The sequence below is a fragment of the Malurus melanocephalus genome, unplaced genomic scaffold (assembly GCF_030028575.1).
Source record: "Malurus melanocephalus ecotype Western Australia unplaced genomic scaffold, MMel_1.1 scaffold_327, whole genome shotgun sequence".
In the NCBI taxonomy this organism is placed as follows: Eukaryota; Metazoa; Chordata; class Aves; order Passeriformes; family Maluridae; genus Malurus; species Malurus melanocephalus.
In genome coordinates, this window is record NW_026623559.1 from 651,576 (window position 1) to 671,191 (window position 19,616).

At 40.6% G+C, this 19,616-nt stretch overlaps 1 protein-coding gene across 2 annotated transcripts in view; it reads left to right on the plus strand.

Annotated features, from left to right (window-relative positions):
- The window catches only part of TET1 (tet methylcytosine dioxygenase 1), a 71,514-nt gene that overhangs the window by 34,561 nt on the left and 17,337 nt on the right, over window positions 1-19,616 (plus strand). For both annotated transcript variants that reach the window (XM_057377837.1, XM_057377838.1), the window contains 5 exons: window positions 130-223; window positions 11,668-11,876; window positions 12,696-12,846; window positions 15,566-15,655; window positions 16,092-16,229. In XM_057377837.1, coding sequence (XP_057233820.1) covers window positions 130-223; window positions 11,668-11,876; window positions 12,696-12,846; window positions 15,566-15,655; window positions 16,092-16,229 — 682 coding nt within the window. The remainder of the gene's footprint in view (window positions 1-129; window positions 224-11,667; window positions 11,877-12,695; window positions 12,847-15,565; window positions 15,656-16,091; window positions 16,230-19,616) is intronic.

Sequence of the window (19,616 nt, forward strand, 5' to 3'; positions counted from 1 at the left end):
GCTTTATAAATACTTAGTTATTCTTCTGTTCTCAGTAGAAACAAATTCATTATTATTTTATTGAAAATGTTTCCTGTTTTAAATTGGTCTACACTAGTTTGTTTCACTTGTGAACATTTTTTAATGCAGGTATGGAGCAAAAGGAAGCGCTGTAAGAATAGAGGTAGTGGTTTATACAGGAAAGGAAGGAAARAGCTCTCAGGGGTGTCCAATTGCCAAGTGGGTAAGTTTTTATGTTAAATCAATATTTTTTTAAGTTATTTTGTATGGCTTCAAATGTTGTGCAGTCCTTGACCTCAAATRTCATCTGATATTTACTGAAGATCTGATTCTTAATTGATTGGAAAAGTCTGCCTAAATGGTGAAATGAAGGAAAACAGTTCTAATGTTTTTTAAATTTTAATTTAAGGTGTGATGCTCTATGTTTTACACTGTGGTTTGAATGAGTGTGAAAGGGAGAGGCTTAACAGAGCTAGCAGTGATGAAGAAGGGTAAAAACGCCCTGACAGTGTCTGAAAGTTGGAGTGTCTTGTGAAATATGTCCCTGGGAATTGTGAAAGAGGAGAAAAGAAGAGATGGTTGCTTGGGGGAGCTGGATAACATTTTTAAAARTCCTTCTCAGTTGCATGACTGCTTGAAGAAAAGAGAGTGGAAGAGTTTCACTCTCATATGCCAAGGGGTTCATTACTATTTTTGAGGAACTGAAGTCAGTATTTGAAAATGTAAATGTTATGATGATAGTTTTCACCAAAGTCTTGTCTCGCATTCCTTCATAGGAGCCAGGAAATGAGGTAACAGACATAAGCTCCAGGAGAGAGCTTGGAAAGAATTGATTGTCCTTAATCTTTGCTGAAACCACTGAGGGAGGTAAAATGTAGACTGGAAATCTTGTAAACTGAGTTTTGGAAAATAATAAAAAAACTTGGTTGTTAAAAGAAAAWAATGTATCGCTATATGTAGGAATTTCAGACTTGATTGAAAATACTGTGAAGGTAACTGTAGTGGGTAGGGTAGTGTTTGTAACTACATGCCCAAAATAAGCTTATTGCATATTCTATGTGAGTGAATTTGCATGTTAAACATTTATTGCTTGAGCTTGGAACAGTCAAAATGTGTTTTTTATACTAAATACATAACCTGTTTTTCAGGAGGGAATCACATATGTGCTTRTGCTTCAGATAATATTTAATAACAAACCTAATAGCCAAGAAAAATAATTGTAAAACTAATTTCATAAACAACTGACCCAAAAAGAATGGAAAGTTTATTCTCACTGTTTCATCTAAATAAAACAYGTAGTTTTAACAGAGGACAGGAGCTAAAAATTTTACYATAGAAACAGTGGTGAGCARCTGAAAGGAAGRGGGCATTTAAAGCTCACTCTTAATCTTAGTTTTTCTGTTGCCAATATCAATATACTGTGTTTTATATAAGACAGAAATGGCAGGATTTATGGTCTGTCTKCATGGCTGTAGGTGTCCCACGTGTGTGCAATGTGACAGTCAGAAAGTACTGGGATGCCATGGAAGGGCCTGGTTTAAGGTWTGGGGGCCTGCTCCATTAGATTTTCACCTTTTTGTATGTAAAATGTTTGTGAGAGGCAGTTCTAATCTTCATTTAACTGAACTTCTAGGGAGCAGTGACTTCCTTTTGTCTGAGTTCACACCTAGAGAGGAAGAATGCTCTTCCAAGTCTGCCTGTGACTGCAAGTTACTGTGTGACTGTTCWGTACAAGAAAGGGAAGGGAATCCCTGCCATCTCCTGTGCAATTGCTTCATCCTGTATAAAATCCACATCTTGGGTTGATGTTTTTAGTGTGTTGCATGAATTTTTCATGGGCAGTGCTATTTATAATCTTTTTACTGAGCCTATTTGGGTTTTGGTTAAAACAAAAGAAACTGGATGGTGAATTTTGTTTGAAAGGGTCTGAACAAGGTTTGCTGTGCTCTTTGATACTTGCAGCCACGAGGCTTTGTAGCTGCACAGAGACTGTCATTCATTTCCAGTGTCCTTTGGAACAGACTCATTTCTGCTTTGCAGATGGACCTACTCCTGCCCTGAGGGCTCCTGAGGGACTGCGAGCAATGGGATGGAGCTSTGCTCAAGCAAATAGGATAAAAAAATGGAACTTATGTGTTGATCACATTGGACTTTTTTTCCCAGTTAGTTTTCCCTGTTTCCACTAGGTTATTTTATCTTTTTGGTTCATGAGAAGCATTTTAAGATTAAAGGAGGCTTTTWAAAATACCTGTGTCCATACATTCTTGTGCTAGTGACTGCATTCCATACTATTGATGGTCTCCTAAGTTCTTTTCTGTTACTTGCTCCCAACATGCACCTGRTGTGTTAAACATCTTCTGAGACAGACTTCTGTCCCACAGAGGAGCTGATGTTCTCTTCCTTAGATTTCAGGTTGCCATAAACATGCAGAATTATTTCTCTTTCACTCTTTCAATAATAAGCATCTCTTTGTGTATTTTTTTTAAGTAGTATATTTTAGGGTGATGCTTTTCTCCTCTGGATATCAATGAGAATGTTTAACTAACAGGACCATTTTCAGTAAATGCTGCAGAGGGTTGGAAACCTTGTGCCTGTTCTGTGTGTAGGTTTCAGTGTGACACCCACATGAGCTGGGARGATGTGCTTGTGATTGTTTTTCCTGCAACGGGAACATTGCTTGACCTTTGGGTTTTTTCTTTTCCCCATCAATTCGTGTTGKCACATTTGTATGTCAAAATAGAATTAATAGAGTTTTGCCACAAATTCCAAATGTGTCCGTGTCTGTGCAGGTGACAGCTGTGTGTGGTCAGGAAATAACTTCCCATTCTGGGACATATGCTTGGGTAAAGGTATTCTTCCTTCTTTTCTTTTTGGATTTCTTTTGCTTTTTTGCTTTGACCAAGTCATCATACTGTTTGACAGTATGTTAAAGAAAAAGAACCTTTGAAGTACTGAAATGACTGGCCTATTAGTAACTCTTAGTAAGCTGTTTGTGTAATGACAAGTTTCACATTACTGTGCAGCTCCTATAACCAGCCAGTGGTGACTGGACTCACTGGTCCCACTGTTTCATCACAGCTTTAGCTGGTAACAGATGTGTTGTGGTTTGGTTTTCTCCTGCTCTGTGTGATGATAAATTACAATTAACTCAGTTTGTGTGCAAAGGTTGATAAATTAGTGGTCCATGGGTAGCTCACTGTRGGCATCATCCTGCAGCACTGAAGTCAAAGGCACAACGCTGACCTCGGAGGGGGTTGAGCTTTGGGTTTTGCTGTTTCTTGGACTAGATGACTAAATCCACTTCCCATGGGCTCCTTCTCCGGGTTTCAGTGGATGTTGACTTGGTGGTTACCAATTGCTGTCTTTTGTCTTCATTTGGAGTTGCAATGTAATTTTTAATGCTCCAGCTCTGGAAAAAATATGAAGAAGAAATGATAAAACCCTCCAGGTCAGGCYAAGGTTCTTTTTGTCAATATTGTGTCTCCACAACTGATCAAYAGCACAAAGGTGGAAGAGCAGGGCAGTTACCTCCCAGAAGACTCACTTGATTTCCAGTAATTCATAGCTTTATGCTTCCCCGAGCTGGAGGCAGTGTTTTTATGTTCAGTTGCCTTTCATAAACGTTGTCATCTTTTTCTCCCTTTCCTTYCTGTTCTCTTATACTGGAAGTTAAAATGCTGGCATTTTAATGCAGCCCYGTGCTCCATTCCCAGTAATTCCTTGCAGTTGCTTTTGCTTTTTCACTGTTGCAGAGCAGTGATTTGGTATWTTCATAGTGCTTGCTATCATCTTGCCAGATTCCAATTCCTGCATGATAATGCCCAACTCAGAGTCCATCTCTGCCCAAAACCACACACACAGAAACACTGAGCTGTGACTTGAGAAGCTGGAGCTGTCCCTGGCTGCTCCCTGCCTTGCCCACACCAGTATCGGGCTGATGTGAGCACTGAATTGATGTGGTTTCTTCTAGGGGCTCTTTACAAACCTGGGGCCTCTTGGGAATCTGCAGGCACTCTGGTGATAATGTATTAAAAATAAAGACCGTGCACATTTAATACCTCAGTTGTTTAATCCTTGAGTTTCTTTGTAGGTATCATCTACTCGACAAGCTGCTGCTGTTTGGGAATAGGGAACAGTGGTTCGGGTTTGTTGTTTTTTGGTTTGCTTTGGTTTGGGTTTTTTCACTATTGTCCTCTAACCACTTTTGTCAGGGCTTTAACTTCAGGAAAAAAATCCTTGAGTGTCCTCTATGAAGCTTTTCTGACATGGGAATCTTTCCAAACTTCTTGTTTGTTTGTGAACATCTGAGCCTTATCTTCTCTGAATGCTTTTTTTTTGTTTCATTTTTTTGTGTTTTCGGTTTTTATTAACAGTTGGATGACCTGTTGACCTTTAAGATTCTGTTATGCTGTTGGTGACCCTAGTTTCTTTGAAAATACAATATTATGGTGCCTTTATGCCTTTTGGAAGTTGTTTCTTAGACACTTTCACTTGTGTACTGATTGCCTTTTTTAATTTATAGTTTGACAGATCTTTATTTTCTTTATGTTGGCTGTTTATTAGTAGGCTGTATAAATAATAAAAACATAGGAGTGGAATAAAAATGGATAAAAATCCTCATTACAATCCTGTACAAACACAAATCTAATATTAGCCACCAAAACTAATATTTTTAAAGTCATGCTTAGATAGCCCACTGTTATAATCAAGATCTTCTAGATCACTGAACTGATAGGAATTTGTAATTAAATACCAGAAAGTACAATTTGTGAAGTGCTGAGTGAATCTTAATAACAATATATTGTGCTATAGATACAGAGAAGATGGTTTTTTTTCGATTTGCTAGTTTAATTTGACTTGAGAAAGTAATTGAAAGTTGGAACTGAGAAAGTGAGAAAATGGAGAAGTTACTCCAGCTCTCTATCAGTTATTGTTGGCTTGCTCTCTATCAGTTATTGTTAGTATTAGAAGAGATGTGTCGTGTGTTAAAGGAAACTGGCTGTGTGATGGTTATTTTTTGTGTCCTGCTTGGTAGTGAAGGGGTTGGGAGTTCTGGTGCAGCCCTGCTTGGTAGCAGACGGTGAAGCTGTCATGTTATTTGGARCATGAGTGGGGAATTTTTAAAACAGATTTGAAAATTACTTCAAAGTAAATTCTGCTGGGCTGACTGTCTCCTAGACACAGGTTTAAGTTCCATTCTGCTTTAAACAGCACTTTRTATTTTTATTTCATTTATTGAACTGTCTTTCTGATTAAGTGATGTTCTCCATAGAAGTCTGCAAGGAAATTAATTTTAGCAGATGGAGAGGGTGGTTGGTGARGGTTTTGTTCACTTTTTTTGACAGTGTTTTATTAGGGCATCACTTTCATGCCATAGTGTGGTAGCACATTATGTTAGTGTGTAAAGCTCTGCAGGCACTATTTTCACTGTTGGCTAAATACAGAATTAGAGGAGTTTATTTTGGACAAAAGTGTTTGTATCATTATTCAAAGTAAAGCTGATTTTTAAGTAAAAGTAACAAAGTAAAAAGGAAAGAGAAAAGCTATGTTAAAGTAAACAAGGTGAAGTGTTACTAACAAGCAAGGATTTTGCTATTATCACTACTTTATTTAAAGCAATGTGACCTCTGAGCAGACTGAGTGGCCATCSCTATCAAACCGTGGCTGCAGCCTGACAGAAGGGGAAGCTGGAGGGAGTGAGGAGGGGAAGGGCAGAAATGTGGGTTTTGTCCTCACTTCTGCAGCGCTGGTGGCGTGATTGCAGAAGAATCACTTGCCCTGTCTCTGCTGCAATCTGCTCATTTGTAGCCAGTGCAGCATCRGTGCCGGCAGCAACTGGAAAAGAAGTGTTTGCAGATAGTTGCWGATATTGCACATCAGTGATACTTCTGCAGAAATGGCTAAGGAACTTTATAGGATTGGATTGGCAGCACCTGTTCAGAGCTATCTCCTTTGTTGTAGTCTTCTAGCAATGAGAAGAAAGAATTCAGCAAAGTGGAATTTATTTCCATTTTAATATTTCTTAGACATGCTGAGAATAAAAGAATGTAGCATTTTCCAGTAAGAAAATMATTTAATGTGGTTTAATGTGTGTTTAGGGGGGAATTAGGAAAAAGGAGGGCAGACTCACTTCTGCAACAAGCCAGACCATTTGTCCTGCTGTCTGCCACAGCACCACCTGCCAGAACAGCTGCGGGTTTGAACAGCACCTTGCACTGGTAGATTGTTAGGGAATTGTAACTTAGCAGAGTCTTGTCCTGTGTTGAGGGATTCTGTATATAGGCAAACTCTGTAGGTTAGAAAAGTTGGAGCCACAGTGTTCTGAATGAGTTTCCTATTTCAGGAAATTACAGGGAACACTTAAATACGTTCTCACTTTCACTTCAATTACTGATACYGTGCAAAGGAGACATAGTTTATTTTACTGAAGAAATTCAGAATGGGCTAGAGGGAATACTGCAGTGGAACCCCATGAAGGTGGAAAAAACCTCAAAGGACGTTTTTGTTGGTTCTGTTGTTTTTGGGGTAATTTATAGCAGTGTATTTAACTCAGTTAAAATTTTGTGTTCTTTGCTAGGAGTGTCTGGTTTCTATCATGTTTAAGTTAACACAGCTCTTCTGGTGATTGTAATTGGAAAGTAATTTCTCATCCATGTGGTAATTCAGCATCTGGTGCACTGAGCTTCTGCAGGCTGACTCTTAGCTACTCACATAAGTGGTGTACGTGCTAATTTGGATAGGCTGGCTTATGTCTCGGGACATTTTTATTCACAATGTACGTATTCCTCGTTCTAGAGCTCCTGCCAAGGAAGTAGAACTCAAGCATTTGGACAGCTGAAGCAGGTTTTATTAATAGTGTWACTTTACTGGTGCTGTTCCTTGCGAACCATTCAGAAATGGTTTGAAAAAAGTGGGAGACAGAGGTGCCAAACTGCTGATGATACAAAGCTGTTCAGGATAATGAAGAGGAGGGACAGGCATTGTGAAGAGCAGGAAGGACTTGCAATCCAGAACAAATGGCCACTAAAATAATAGCTAAAACTCACTTGAGAAATATCAAGTCCCACAAAAAGCAGTGTTGTAGTTTCACACACACMGTGGTGGACACTGGGGTGTTAGTGCTTAAGATAAAGGTTCTTTAGACATCAGCTTGTTCAGTTGTGATGGAAACAGCAAAAGAAACTGGTGAGGGTTATCTGGGAGGCACAAAGAAAACATGGACTGTAGTTCTGCCTCTGTGAGAAAGCGTGTTTCCCCCCAGGCTGGGGTACTGGGTCTGGTTCCCCAGCTCCAGAAAGCACAGCTGAACRGGAAAGGCTGGTGCAGACTGGCCAGCCTGGCAGGGAGGGAAGGGGAAAAGCAGGGCTCTCTCAAGTCTGCAGTGGCATGGAGAGCTGAAGAGCAGTGTCTCATCCTCCATCAAAACTAGAGGGCACTGGCAGGGAGTGAGCTCTGCAGGAAGGAAAGGTAATGGTTTTTTCTTTCACATAATCTGTAATTAAACTTTCCTGGGAAYGTAGTGGGTGGTAAATTGCTACATAGATTTAGAAGTGAGTGGAGAAATGCAGAAAAGGCAAATCCCTGAAAAACTGGGAGAGAGAGTACAGTCCCTGAGCTGCTGGTGGGTCACTGGAAGGTGCCTGGTTTTGTTGAGAACCATTTCCACATCCCAGTGCCTTTTTTGCTGCTCATCCATAGGCAACTGCTCTCAGGGTCAGGATGAGCCTGGGCACTCAGCTCCTCTGAACTTATATATATTATACTCTTCAATTTTTAGCATCCTTTCTGTCTCTTCACTCTCCTTTCGTGCAAGGGTGTGAAAAATCTTAACTTTTCCTCTTGTTTATCCCATATCTYGTTGCTAAATTGCTGGAGCAAATTCTGCTGCATATGACACCTCCTCAGTCAATATGTCATTCTTTTGGCTCATGCTTTCTGGTAAGAAAACCGGGTAAGCTTAGACCTTTGGGGCTTGTAGAAACAGAGGTTTAGCTCTGGTGTGCTGCCATAAGAGCTGTTRATTGTGTCTGAGCTGGCTAGCTGGGCTCACCTTGAAAGCTTGCCCATATTCTCAGGTTCTGCAGTTTGACACTATCTGGGTTAGCTGATAAAATGAATTACTTGAGTTGCTGTCTTCCTTTGAATGTACACATCAGCAGGGACACCTGGATAGGAATGCAGAATGTAGAGGTGGTGGGTGCACAACTACAGCACTGGAGCGATGGACAAAACTTGGGTTTAAAAATCATCAAAATAACTCAGCATCCTGCCCAAATTAGCAACTACAAGGTTCTAGAGCTCCTGTGTCCAAAGGTGTGTGTGCTCCAAGGAAGCTCTCTGGAAAGGGCTGTGTCCCACGTCAGTTTTTGTCCTAGATACAGTCCCATTTGCACACAGTGAAGGGGTGGGTAGCCTGTCACTTCATGCCCAGTTATTGGCAGAGCAGGGCCAATGGGTGTCAGTTTTGTGGAGMTTTGTGGAGGAGTTTGTTAGGTTTAGCTGCTTTCCACAAGTCCTGTGTAGCAGCTGAAACAGATAATTCATTGTTAATGTKGGAGTATCGATGGATATTAGCAGTGATGACATTGAGTGCTTGCTGAACTGAGCTTAGGTGTGTTCTGGCCCTGCCTCTTTCAAGAAGCTGACGGTGGCATCACAGAATCATTTAGGCTGGGAAAGCCCTCTAGGAYCATTGAGTCCCTAAACACCACATCTACATGTCTTTGAAATCCTTCCAGGGATGGTCACTGCACCGCTGCCCTGGGCAGCCTGCTCCAAGRTTTGACAGTCCCTTCTGTGAAGRAAWTTTTCCTGATATCCAATCTAAACCTTCCTTGAGGCAACTTGAAGCTGTTTCGTCTTGTGCTATTGCTTGTTGTGTTTAATGGTTACATAATGCTTTGCAAACTTGTTACAAGTCTGTTTTGTTGATTATGTTATTTTTTCAGTGTGAGTCAGACAGTCAGTCATGGTTAGCTTGTGTGGAAAAGTAATTGCAGGGGAAAGGTTTTTATTTTCCCATTCTAAAATCGTAGCTTTTAAGTTCCTTTGCTTAACAAATGATTACTTTCTCATGCCTTTTAAATGCATTAGGGACTGAACAAACTGAGGCATTAAATTATTTACTTTATCACTGTTGTTAACTACATCACAGAAATCATGAGTAATACCAAAAACCTTTGGACACAAGGTTTGCCAACTGATTTCTGCATTGTTCGCAGTCAGAGGAAGCACTCCAGGGTTCAGTTGTCCTGCTTAAAACTGCTTTTCTGTACATCGAGTGTGGCATTGCCGTGGATTTATTATGATTACACAAGAGAGACTGTTTATTACTTGTCTGAGAATGTCAGGAGTAGCATGTGGATGGAATCATCAGTTCCTGTGGGAAAGCAGCATGGCTCCAGCTCTGGCTGCACTGGCCCTGGCCCTGGCCCTGCTCTGGTGCCAAGTGTGCTCTTCTGAGACTGTAGCAGGTGAGAGAAGTGCCTGATCTCTGGAACAGCAGGACAGGAGCACTCTGGCTCTAGAGTTGGGTGAGCACATGGTGTAACTTGACCCACAGAAATKAAATTCACACAACTCATAAATCCCTTCTCTGTGGCCTCAAAGGTGATGGACTGTAAAATGTTTTGGGTCCAATAAGAGTATTGGATTCTATGCTATATACATAATGAAGCAAATTCCAACTGCATTTCACTCTACGAAAGTATGGTCTTGGTTTAAAGGAAACTATAAATTTTCTTTGKGTTCACTTGTCATTTTTCCTGGACTCTGTTTCCAGTTTTGAGCTATATGAGAATTTAAAAAGGGCAACCTAGTGATGTACAGTACCAGACTCTGCTTTTGAAGTTACAGCCTAGAATTTAAAAAAAAATTAAAAAGAATAAAAGCATCATTTCACACTGAGTAACAAAATCAAGTAAATTCTGACTTGAAGGAACTGTGCTGCCTCAGGAATATACAACTCACATTGACATGAATAACCTGTATTGTGTATTAGCCATAACTGATTTCTGTAAACCTCACCTAAATGTAAATGAGCTGGATTATTTTTCTTTCTTTATAAACCATACTGAACTGTTGGGGAGTCACAGCCAAGACTCCTTTTGAGGAATGGTCTATCAGAGACATTTACTCATATTCTCATTAAGCTTAAGGCTGATTGTAAGATATGATTAACTTTAGAAGGGCCATACTTTCTTTCTTGACGTAAATTAGCTGAAGCTTGTTCCTTCCTGCTCAGCCTGCACAGATGCTCTCTCCAACTGTTCATCTGTTGCAAACGTTTTCATTTGCAGATGACTTGCAAGTGTGCTTTGGTTCCTGCTTTCAATGATTCCAAATGATTTAAGTAATCAGAGGTGATCAGGCTAKGGGGTCACATATGAATGACACCTGCACATGTGGCAGCAAAGAAGCTTTGACATCAGTGAAATGTTCACATATTTGGAGGTATTCAAAGAGCAAGTGAACGGTTGCCCTCCTGTTTCTGTAGATGTTGCCCATAGATGTTGTGTGTTACTGTGGGAGCTCTGCTGATGGAGAGGGTGCTGGGTGAAGGCCGGGGTGAGCAGACAGATGGTGACAGAGATGGCAGAGAGATCCACAGTGCAGGGCCTGTGCACACAGAGCAAGAGCCACACGGGTGCCATGGATGACAGGGCTGAGGAGGATGGAGTGCCATGAGCCACACGGGTGCCATGTATGACAGGGCTGAGGAGGATGGAGTGCCATGAGCCACACGGGTGCCATGTATGACAGGGCTGAGGAGGACAGAGCCTCTGTTGTGTCGCAGAGGGCCAGGCCTGTGGTGTTTGATGCTTCATACTGGAGTGTTGACACCTTTGTACAGGCTGTGCTGGCTARAACATGTTGGATGAATAAATAAATCTGTTTTCAAAGGCTATGTTCTAGTATTACCTAGCTTTAATGGATTTCTTGGTGGTCTTGGATGCAACTGTTTCAGATTGTGGCAAAAACTTAACAATGTGGGAGTAGAACTGAAATTTTTTCCCATTTTTACTCAGCGGTGTGCTGTAGTGTTCCATACTGGTTAGTCTGTGTGTGAGGAATAAGGCTGACAAGATTGTTCTGTATATCGTAGAAGTTACTACGAACTTCAGCACTCTAAKAACTTTAATGTAGGTAGTCTAGGGCTATGTTCTGAAAAATCCCACTGCTTCCCTCACTAAGAGCACAGTGTTTCATAGTTTTCTTCTAATCTTTCTTTGCAAGGTGGGAACCATCTTAGGTACTGATCTGTAACACTGGTAGCTGTCCTAACACCTGCCTATGTGTGCTTTTGGAGTGTGTTTTCATGTATTTGCCTTCTGCAATGTTTGGCACTGTGTTTTCTGCTTTTTTCCAAGGTAATGTTAGGTTCTCAGGGGATCTGTTGTCCTTCTAGAGGTTTTTCTTGTAATGTGTCTTTATTGTTTGTGTACAACACCTAAAATATTACTCCTCCTGTAAAATTTACTGCTGTTTCTTCTGCAGGTAAAAAAGCAACACAAAATYATGTTTTACACCAGACATGATGTGATGCTGTCCCAATCCTGCCAGCAGATGGACACTCTGGGCAGCAGCATTTCGTGCTCGTCCCAGAGAAGAGCAGCTCATTAGGTGGTGCCTGTGCTTAGCAGAGAATAATGAAAATGATTCTTGCAGGTGATACGAAGAAGTAGCGACGAGGAGAAGYTGCTGTGCTTGGTCCGTCAGCGTGCGGGACACCACTGCCAGACAGCCGTGATCGTGATCCTGATCCTGGCCTGGGAGGGGATCCCTCACCTGCTGGCAGACACGCTGTACAAGGAGCTGACCCAGAGCCTGCGCAAGTACGGCTGTCCCACCAGCCGCCGCTGCGCCCTCAACGAAGAGTGAGTCCTGCCTGTGGAGCCAGTCAGTGTCTGGGAGCTCCATAGTTCAATTAACGTATTTAAAATGCCAAAGCGCCGGCTGTCATTTCAGTGTCACAACTCGTTCCTGGCTTTTCCTGGAGAAAAGGCTCTCAGTGGGAGTGTGTGCCATGCCTGAGGCGAGGGGTGATGATGAGCTGCCCAAACACACCCAGCATTCCCCGTGCACACACCGAGAGGGGGGTTTGTGACCTTTGAAAGTAGACCTGAGGTTGAACACTCAAAACTAGGATCATCCTCTCTATACCTCTGAAAGAACTTTAATTGATTAGAGAATATATTGCAGCTGCCTTGGTGCTGATTTTTGTGTAGCCCAGATTTAACACTCTCACAGCTGTTTGGGACCTGAATCTAGTGCTTGTCTTTTTAAAAGTGTCCACTTGGAAAGTCACAGCAGTTTGGAGTTAATGGTACTGCTGCACATAGCACAAGAACTATTTGATTTGGGGTAAACTGTAGCAGGGCTATTTGCTTGGCTGAAAATGCTATCCAACTGGAGAAGTCAAAATGAAAGCATGGGAATATTTATATAGCTGTAATTAAGTGTTTATGTCCCAAAATTGGGTGCTGAGGAGGTTGAGACTGTCTTTATGAGGAGAAAAGTCAGCCTTCTATATATGARTATTTTCTTAACAGAAAATACCTGTTTTAGTCACAAATTTCACAAAATTCCTTTGTTATGCTCTGTACTAGAAAAGAAATAGCAAATAGCATTGACCTACATAAGACCCGAGAGCTCTGTTGCCAGCTGACCTGATGTGTCTTTATTTCCTTTTGTAGTCGTACTTGTGCATGTCAAGGACTTGACCCAGAAACTTGTGGAGCATCATTCTCATTTGGCTGTTCATGGAGTATGTATTTCAATGGCTGTAAGTTTGCCAGGAGCAAAAACCCCAGGAAGTTTAGGCTTCTCACTGATGACCCTAAACAAGTAAGATTTATATCTCTTTTTTTTTTTTTTTCCCTCAAAATACTTATTCTGATGATTTTCAGAATAAGAAGTGGAATCTCTGCGTATCCACCCCTTCTCTCTCACACATGTATGCTTAACTTACCACAGACACACACCCAACAAAGTTTTTAACTGTAATGGTAGTATTTAGAACAAATGGCACTGAGATTTTATTCAGTGGAATAATTACTATTATTTAAATACCCTTAAATTATTCTTAATRCTTTTCTGCATGCATATTTAGCTCACTGTGTAACTGCATGAAATGTTAATTCTTTGTAAGTAAAGGCTTTTATTCTAAGGACAAGCCTGTAGCTCAGGGATTCAGGCCTTTTGCCTTGGCACAGAAAATGTATCTTGGGATTGCATTGCTTTCCCACTGCTGCAGGACCAGCTGACAGCCTGGGCTCCCCTCTGTCACCAAGAATAAACTGTATTTTTCCTATGGACAACTTGGTTTTGATATAGTTTTGAAGGAATGAATACACTAAGATGCAGTGCAGTGGAATGATACTGTAGTTTCTGCTTATGAGTGTTAATGATGCTGTGAAGGGGAGGTAGCAAGAAAATAGTGATGGTTTATGTGAAGTAACAAACCTCTGAAAAAAACCCAATCAAATTAGTTTTTTACATTGAAAGTATTTTCATGAAGAAAGAACAAAGCTATTGTAACCTGGTAACCACTGCCTGGTGAACAGATACTTCTCAGAGAGACTCCTAAGTGTGTTTTGTTCTGACTGTAGGGGTCTATAACCCCATTCCCTGTGGAACTCCTAGATAAAAGTCTCACATCTTTCCTACACATGTGGTGTGTTTTGAGGCACTGTTGGACACTCAGGTACCAGGTTCTCTGTTGGGGTTACCCTGCCAGTAATCTTTCTATGTACATGCAGTGTGACAYATCCATTGTTCCTTGAAAGAGAGATGTCAGTTTTTGACTGTAGGTAAATATTCCTCCCAGCTCTTTTTGTCCTAAAAGAGTTCATGAAGCATTTCTCATGCACTTGTGCACAAATGCAAACTCCCAGTCTCCTCTGAGTCATGCTGTCTCCTTGTGGGTTTTCACAAACCTCATTAGGGTTCAGGGTGGGAGTTTCTGTCCCAGCAGAACAGAACACATCTGTCCTTCCATCCCTCCTCACTAAACCTGCCTAAGGCACAGCAGGCCAAAACCAGCTCTGCTTGGTAATTCCCTCTCAAGAGGGAATTCATTTTATAAACCTTCTGTTTATAGAAAAATGTATTTATTGGGCATTCTTTCATTTTTAGGGATCCCATTCCTTCCCTGTCCTTTGCCACTCTCAATGGGTTTAGGCTTTCCCCCTGTATAATGCTATGCATGGAGTATTCTGTGCATGCCTTTTCTCTGTAGGTTTCTGATGCTGGGGAGCCAACAGAGGCAGCAACCTTGATGTGTGCAAATGAAATATGGGATTGTGCCACTCTCCTGTGATGCAGCTTCCATAGATCTGTGGTCAGAGCAGGCTCTGGGGGCCTTTTTTATTTTTCCTAGCAGATAMTTTTTTTATCTGAATATTGGCTATTGGTGATTTTAAAGATGACATAAAGCTAGGAGATAGAGCAAATTAAGGAAACAGCTTGAAATCCAGAAAAATTTGGAGGCACTGGATGGAGTGAGATGAGGTTAATGGTGTAATATACCCAGGTAAGAATGGTTCCTAGGATCCATGTCCTTCTATTAGGATGGTTAATGAAGGATACATCACCTTCATTGAAGTTCAGAAAACCTAGTGGTAGCCATTTACAGCTGATAGACTGGGTTTAGTAGGAGTTAAGAATACAGTATGGTCTTATAATGTAACATCACATTGAAAAAAGTGAAATCTTCTGGTGTTTGTGTACGTTGGGGCTTGCAGTGTGTGGTGACAAGTGGGTTTTTTTTAAACAAAATGAATCAAGCTGTTATTTTTTTCCACTATACACTGTGCAAATCTGAAGCTGCAGTTGTATCTCCAAGCCTGGTCCTTGGCAGAAAAGAAGGAGTTCTGGTTGGTGATTTTCCTGGAAAGCAAAAACTTACGATAAGAGTTTAGGGATTGTTTCTACAAATAAGAGCTTAAATGTGACACTGCCATAGAAGCCTACCTAATATAATGTGTTTATATGACTTAGCCTAAGGAAGGAAAATACTATTTCTGAATCAAACAGTTTTTCCATAAAGTCCTGAATTTTGCAGCTCTATAGAACAAAATAATTACAAATGTTTCTGTTAGAAATTCTGCTGCAATATGAGAAAAGTACTTCTGTGAGAAGAGCTAAGAGCTGAAGTTCAGTGCTATTAGGAGTTTCTCATATGTGGTGTCAGCATAGGCTAAGGCCCMATAAGCTTCCATCCCCACTCTGCATGGAATATGACTTCACCTCTGGATGTTACTTCTGTGTTTTTGTGTGCAACATATCTCACTCCTTGACTGTGCATGGAAAATGATGCAGAAATTAGTTCCTGGGTGCTGGGTTCCTTTGACCTAGCAGGTATCCTCTATTGTTACTTGGCTGATTTAACAATTTTGGTGGTTTAGTCATGCAAAAGTAGACATTTATGGTTAGTGACAAAGGGCAGCAGAACAGAAATTAGATTAATAAAATATGAAATAGAAGCTGACCTTTTGGGCAGCTTTAAACTGGCTGAGATTCTTTTAAAGCAAACTGCAGCATTGAATGTTGCCTTTCCCTGCAGGAAGAACTTCTTGAAAATAATTTGCAAACRTTAGCTACTGATGTGGCTCCGGTTTATAAGAAGCTTGCTCCAGAAGCCTTCCAGAACCAGGTAGGTCTGTGACATCCAGCTCTGAGTAGCAGCGCAGTTTCAATCCAAGCAGCAGCCCAGAGCATGTTCCTGGGTGGAGCTGCAGCCTGCCTGGGGTCATAAATCCTGGTACATTTGGCAGATTTACATACACTGCACCTCTTTATTTGAACTGSTGGTTAAGTAGCACCTTGAGCTGGGCACATGTTAAAAGTGCYTAGAAGATAATACTGTAAATAAAATGCTTGCACTGTTTCAAGACATTTTGACTGTGGCTGAACTGATTATCTCATTGGCATTCAGCTGTAGGTGTTACATGTTTCATAGGAAAACTCATCCTTTCCAGTCATTGAGTTTGCCTGGCTGCCTTCATTGTGGCGCAAAGCTGCTGGTGGCTTGTGGGGTTCCCAAGCGCTTGTTTTCAGTCCCAAGTATCTGTAGATGATTTTCCTTGCAGGTGGTAAACGAGCACATGGGCCCTGACTGCCGGCTGGGCTCCAAGGATGGTCGGCCCTTCTCTGGTGTCACTGCATGCATTGATTTCTGTGCCCATGCCCACAAGGACACACACAACATGCACAATGGGAGCACTGTGGTATGTACACAGCCTCTTCTTACTTGYACTGCTCACTGGGATTACTGTGAGYTCCAASTGCTGCTKGTGGGTTCATTTGCATAGASSTTTGGAAGTTATTACAGAATKAAMTGTATATTGCCATTTATCAGTGCCCATGTTATTTGCAYATATTTATTGCTGTCTATAGAGGACATGAGTTCATCTAATTGCAGAACAGATCAAAAGGGGGATGGGAGTGATCCTTCATACAAAATCAGACAAAATGTCTGTAAAGATACCCAGACCCTTTGGAGAGGCCTGGCCAAAGGGCAGATAAGTTATTCATGGAAGAGGGTTGATGTTGAAGGCAAATAGTTGTCTAAACAAGGAGCTGTACAGACCTCCGTAGAGGAAGAGCTGAAGCAAACTGATTCTTTACTAACTTACCTYCCCCAGGCTCATCAAATTCACTCCTTCTTGAACTGAGCACTTACCAGGCTCTATGTTCATGTAGTTTTGGGTCAAAAAGTAGGGAGTATGAGATTGTGGTGGAGCCAGGTCACTATTATGGTCTTTAAATCTCAGTATGAAAGGAAAATCCACAGATTGGCATGGCTGTTATATGAAATACCTTGATGGATTGCCAGTGAGAAAAATAGTTGGGAATTACTCAGTTAAGTGATCTTCTGGAAATTAAGACTATAGTGTAGAAAAAAGACAAGCTCAAARSAGAWAAAGTAAAACTGTCAGTGTTCTTTRAGCAGTWGGAACATTGCAGCRCTCTAAATAGCAAAGATGACTTCTTGTACAGCAGTGCAGGTAACAAGAGTAACTTCTCTATCAAAGGATATATATGTGGAAATACACGATTTTATCTTAAAATCTTTGCCTCCTCTAGAACTGTGGGGTTTTTTAAGTTTGGAAATGCAAATTGTGTTATTGTGTTGCTGTGATTGAATAAAATGTTTGTTTTACATCCACAGTTAACACTGAGCATTTGTATGTGACAGCAATGACTGGTACAGTTGTTTAATCTTAATTGTGTGCTTGTAAGGTGAGCAAATGTCCCTTCCTTTAAAGTATGGAAGCAGGTCTGAGAATCCACCASGAATGTCAGTCCTCAATAGACTATTATTTTTGCTTGATATTAGAAAAGTATACATTGCAGAATTGCTTCTGAAGCACAGGAATTTGATGCCCTTAAACATTCTTGAAAATGAAACCTCCTTGTCAGATAAACTGCACAATATGCTTTTTGATGAAATTTCATTTAGATGTTCTGAAAATAATAGTTTATAACCTTTTAAATAAAGACAAAATGAAATGGCAGCTGAATCTGCTACTCATTCTGCCATACTGGCTCCCAGAAAAGTCATGAGTTATGGCCAGAAGCACCTGGAGAGACAGTGAAAGCTTTTTTGAGGAATGTATCAGGGAATTATCCTTGCTGGTGCTGCCTTTTTGGATTGTACATGGTCTGCTGGCCTGTAATTCCAAATCTCAGAAGCATGGAGCACTACAGCTTGTGGAAGGCCATTCTATGGGCCAGAGCTAATCACTTTCTATCAAGTTCTGCCACATTCTGTCAGTTTTGCAGAACATGACCAAATCATTATAACTGCTGAAAACTGTGGTTTGGAATCTGGTTTTCATGGGTAGCTCACTCACAAATAAATACTGCATACCTGTGTTCTCTTTATTTAGATAGGATTTCTMTTTATTTTGGTATACTTGCAGCAAGGGCCTATTTGTAAATAGAAAGTAGCAGTATGTATCAACACTCCAAGTTTACCTGCTTGAATATGGACATTATGAAGGTGAATTAGAGTTGTGAGTTACCTCGTGATCTCTGCCTGGCTGGCCCAGTGAGGAGCTGTGGCTGTGGTGGCAGGACACACAGTGCTGCTGTTCACTGTCTGTGTATAGTTACAGTCATATGAGTTGGAAGCCCAAAGCAGAAAATACTGGTTTTTTGCAAACAGTATGGGTGGCAGGACTTGCTTCAGTCCAGATTTTGATGACAATCAAAATTAGGGTTGTTAATTTTGGCTTATAACCAAGTATGATAATAGRAAATGTGGTAAGGACACAAAAAGAAATTAGTACATGTGATACCAGCATCTCCTGCATTCCTGTTTAGTTCCAGAASCWGCTTTGTGGCTGCCTGTTTAGTTTAAAATAYACAATGATTTCTTATAAATCATTGATCATAAWGATGGAGGGGTTATTTACAGAACTGTTGATGTATTTTGTCTGTAAAATGTACTGAGTGCAAGTACAATTCTGAGGTGACAGCTCTCACACAGATTGCTTTCTGATAATGTGGTAATGAACAGAATGAGAACAATTTGCATTGYATTAAAAACCTCCAGCATCCATGACTTTACAATTTTTCACTGGTTTGGGTTTTTTTTAACTTCTTGTCATGCCTTACATTTTAAAGTCTGTACATGATGTACTTATCTTGGCCYTTGTTAGTGTTGTTAAGATTTCTTCCCTTTCTCCTTACTCCAACACAAAATCTTTATTTATAGAATCTGAAGTTCTTCTATGCTAGGTTGGTAATTGCAAATGCTGCTGTCTCTGTCAGTGTGACACCTTTTCATTTACTCCCCTCATTGCTGGTGAATCACTTTTACCACAAATATGACAGAAATGCTGCACAAGGTACCCAAAGTAAAGGAAAAGCARAATGTATTGAAATTATTTAAGTCAGGCACAGACGTAAGTTCAGCAAAGCACTTAAATGAGGTTAATAATAAGGAATTCGTTTACTGTACACTTAGAATATATTGCAAAGCATTTTTGCGTTTTTCTCCATGTGTGTGTTTGATCAACTGCACTATATGTATGTGACTCTGAAAACAAATCAGCTTGTCAAGTTTGTGTTAGCAGTGGGAGTGTCTTGGAAATGCCCTCTGTAGATACWAGAGAGAATATTGCATCTTAACTTACACAAATGGAGGATTAYCATTAAATGGCAATTATCACTGAAGAACTGAGTTGCTGAACATTATTCCTGGCTAGCAGAGTCATGSCCTGAATTTAGCAGAGCTGCTTTTGGTAGAAAGCTAAAACCAAACACTACTGTGCCCTGCTTGCTCCTTAGYAGAATGAACACACTTCACAATTTCCAGAGATGTAAACTGATGGGTTTTTCTGAAAGAAGCAGAAGTAATTTCTGCCTACAAATGGAGTTTTTAAAGACCTTTTAAGGCAATAAATATACCATTCATTTTTACTTAGACTCTTTTGTCATCTCTTAATGTTCTCTTAAGGGTCAGTGATGTACATTACAGCTGCAGTGTTAGGGTGCATGTTCTTTATGGATATGAAGCTAAATGAGCAACACAGATAGAAGCTTTATAGTTAGTAATGGAGCCTGTGAGATGTGAGTACTTTTGTTTCTTTATCAGATTAGCTCTG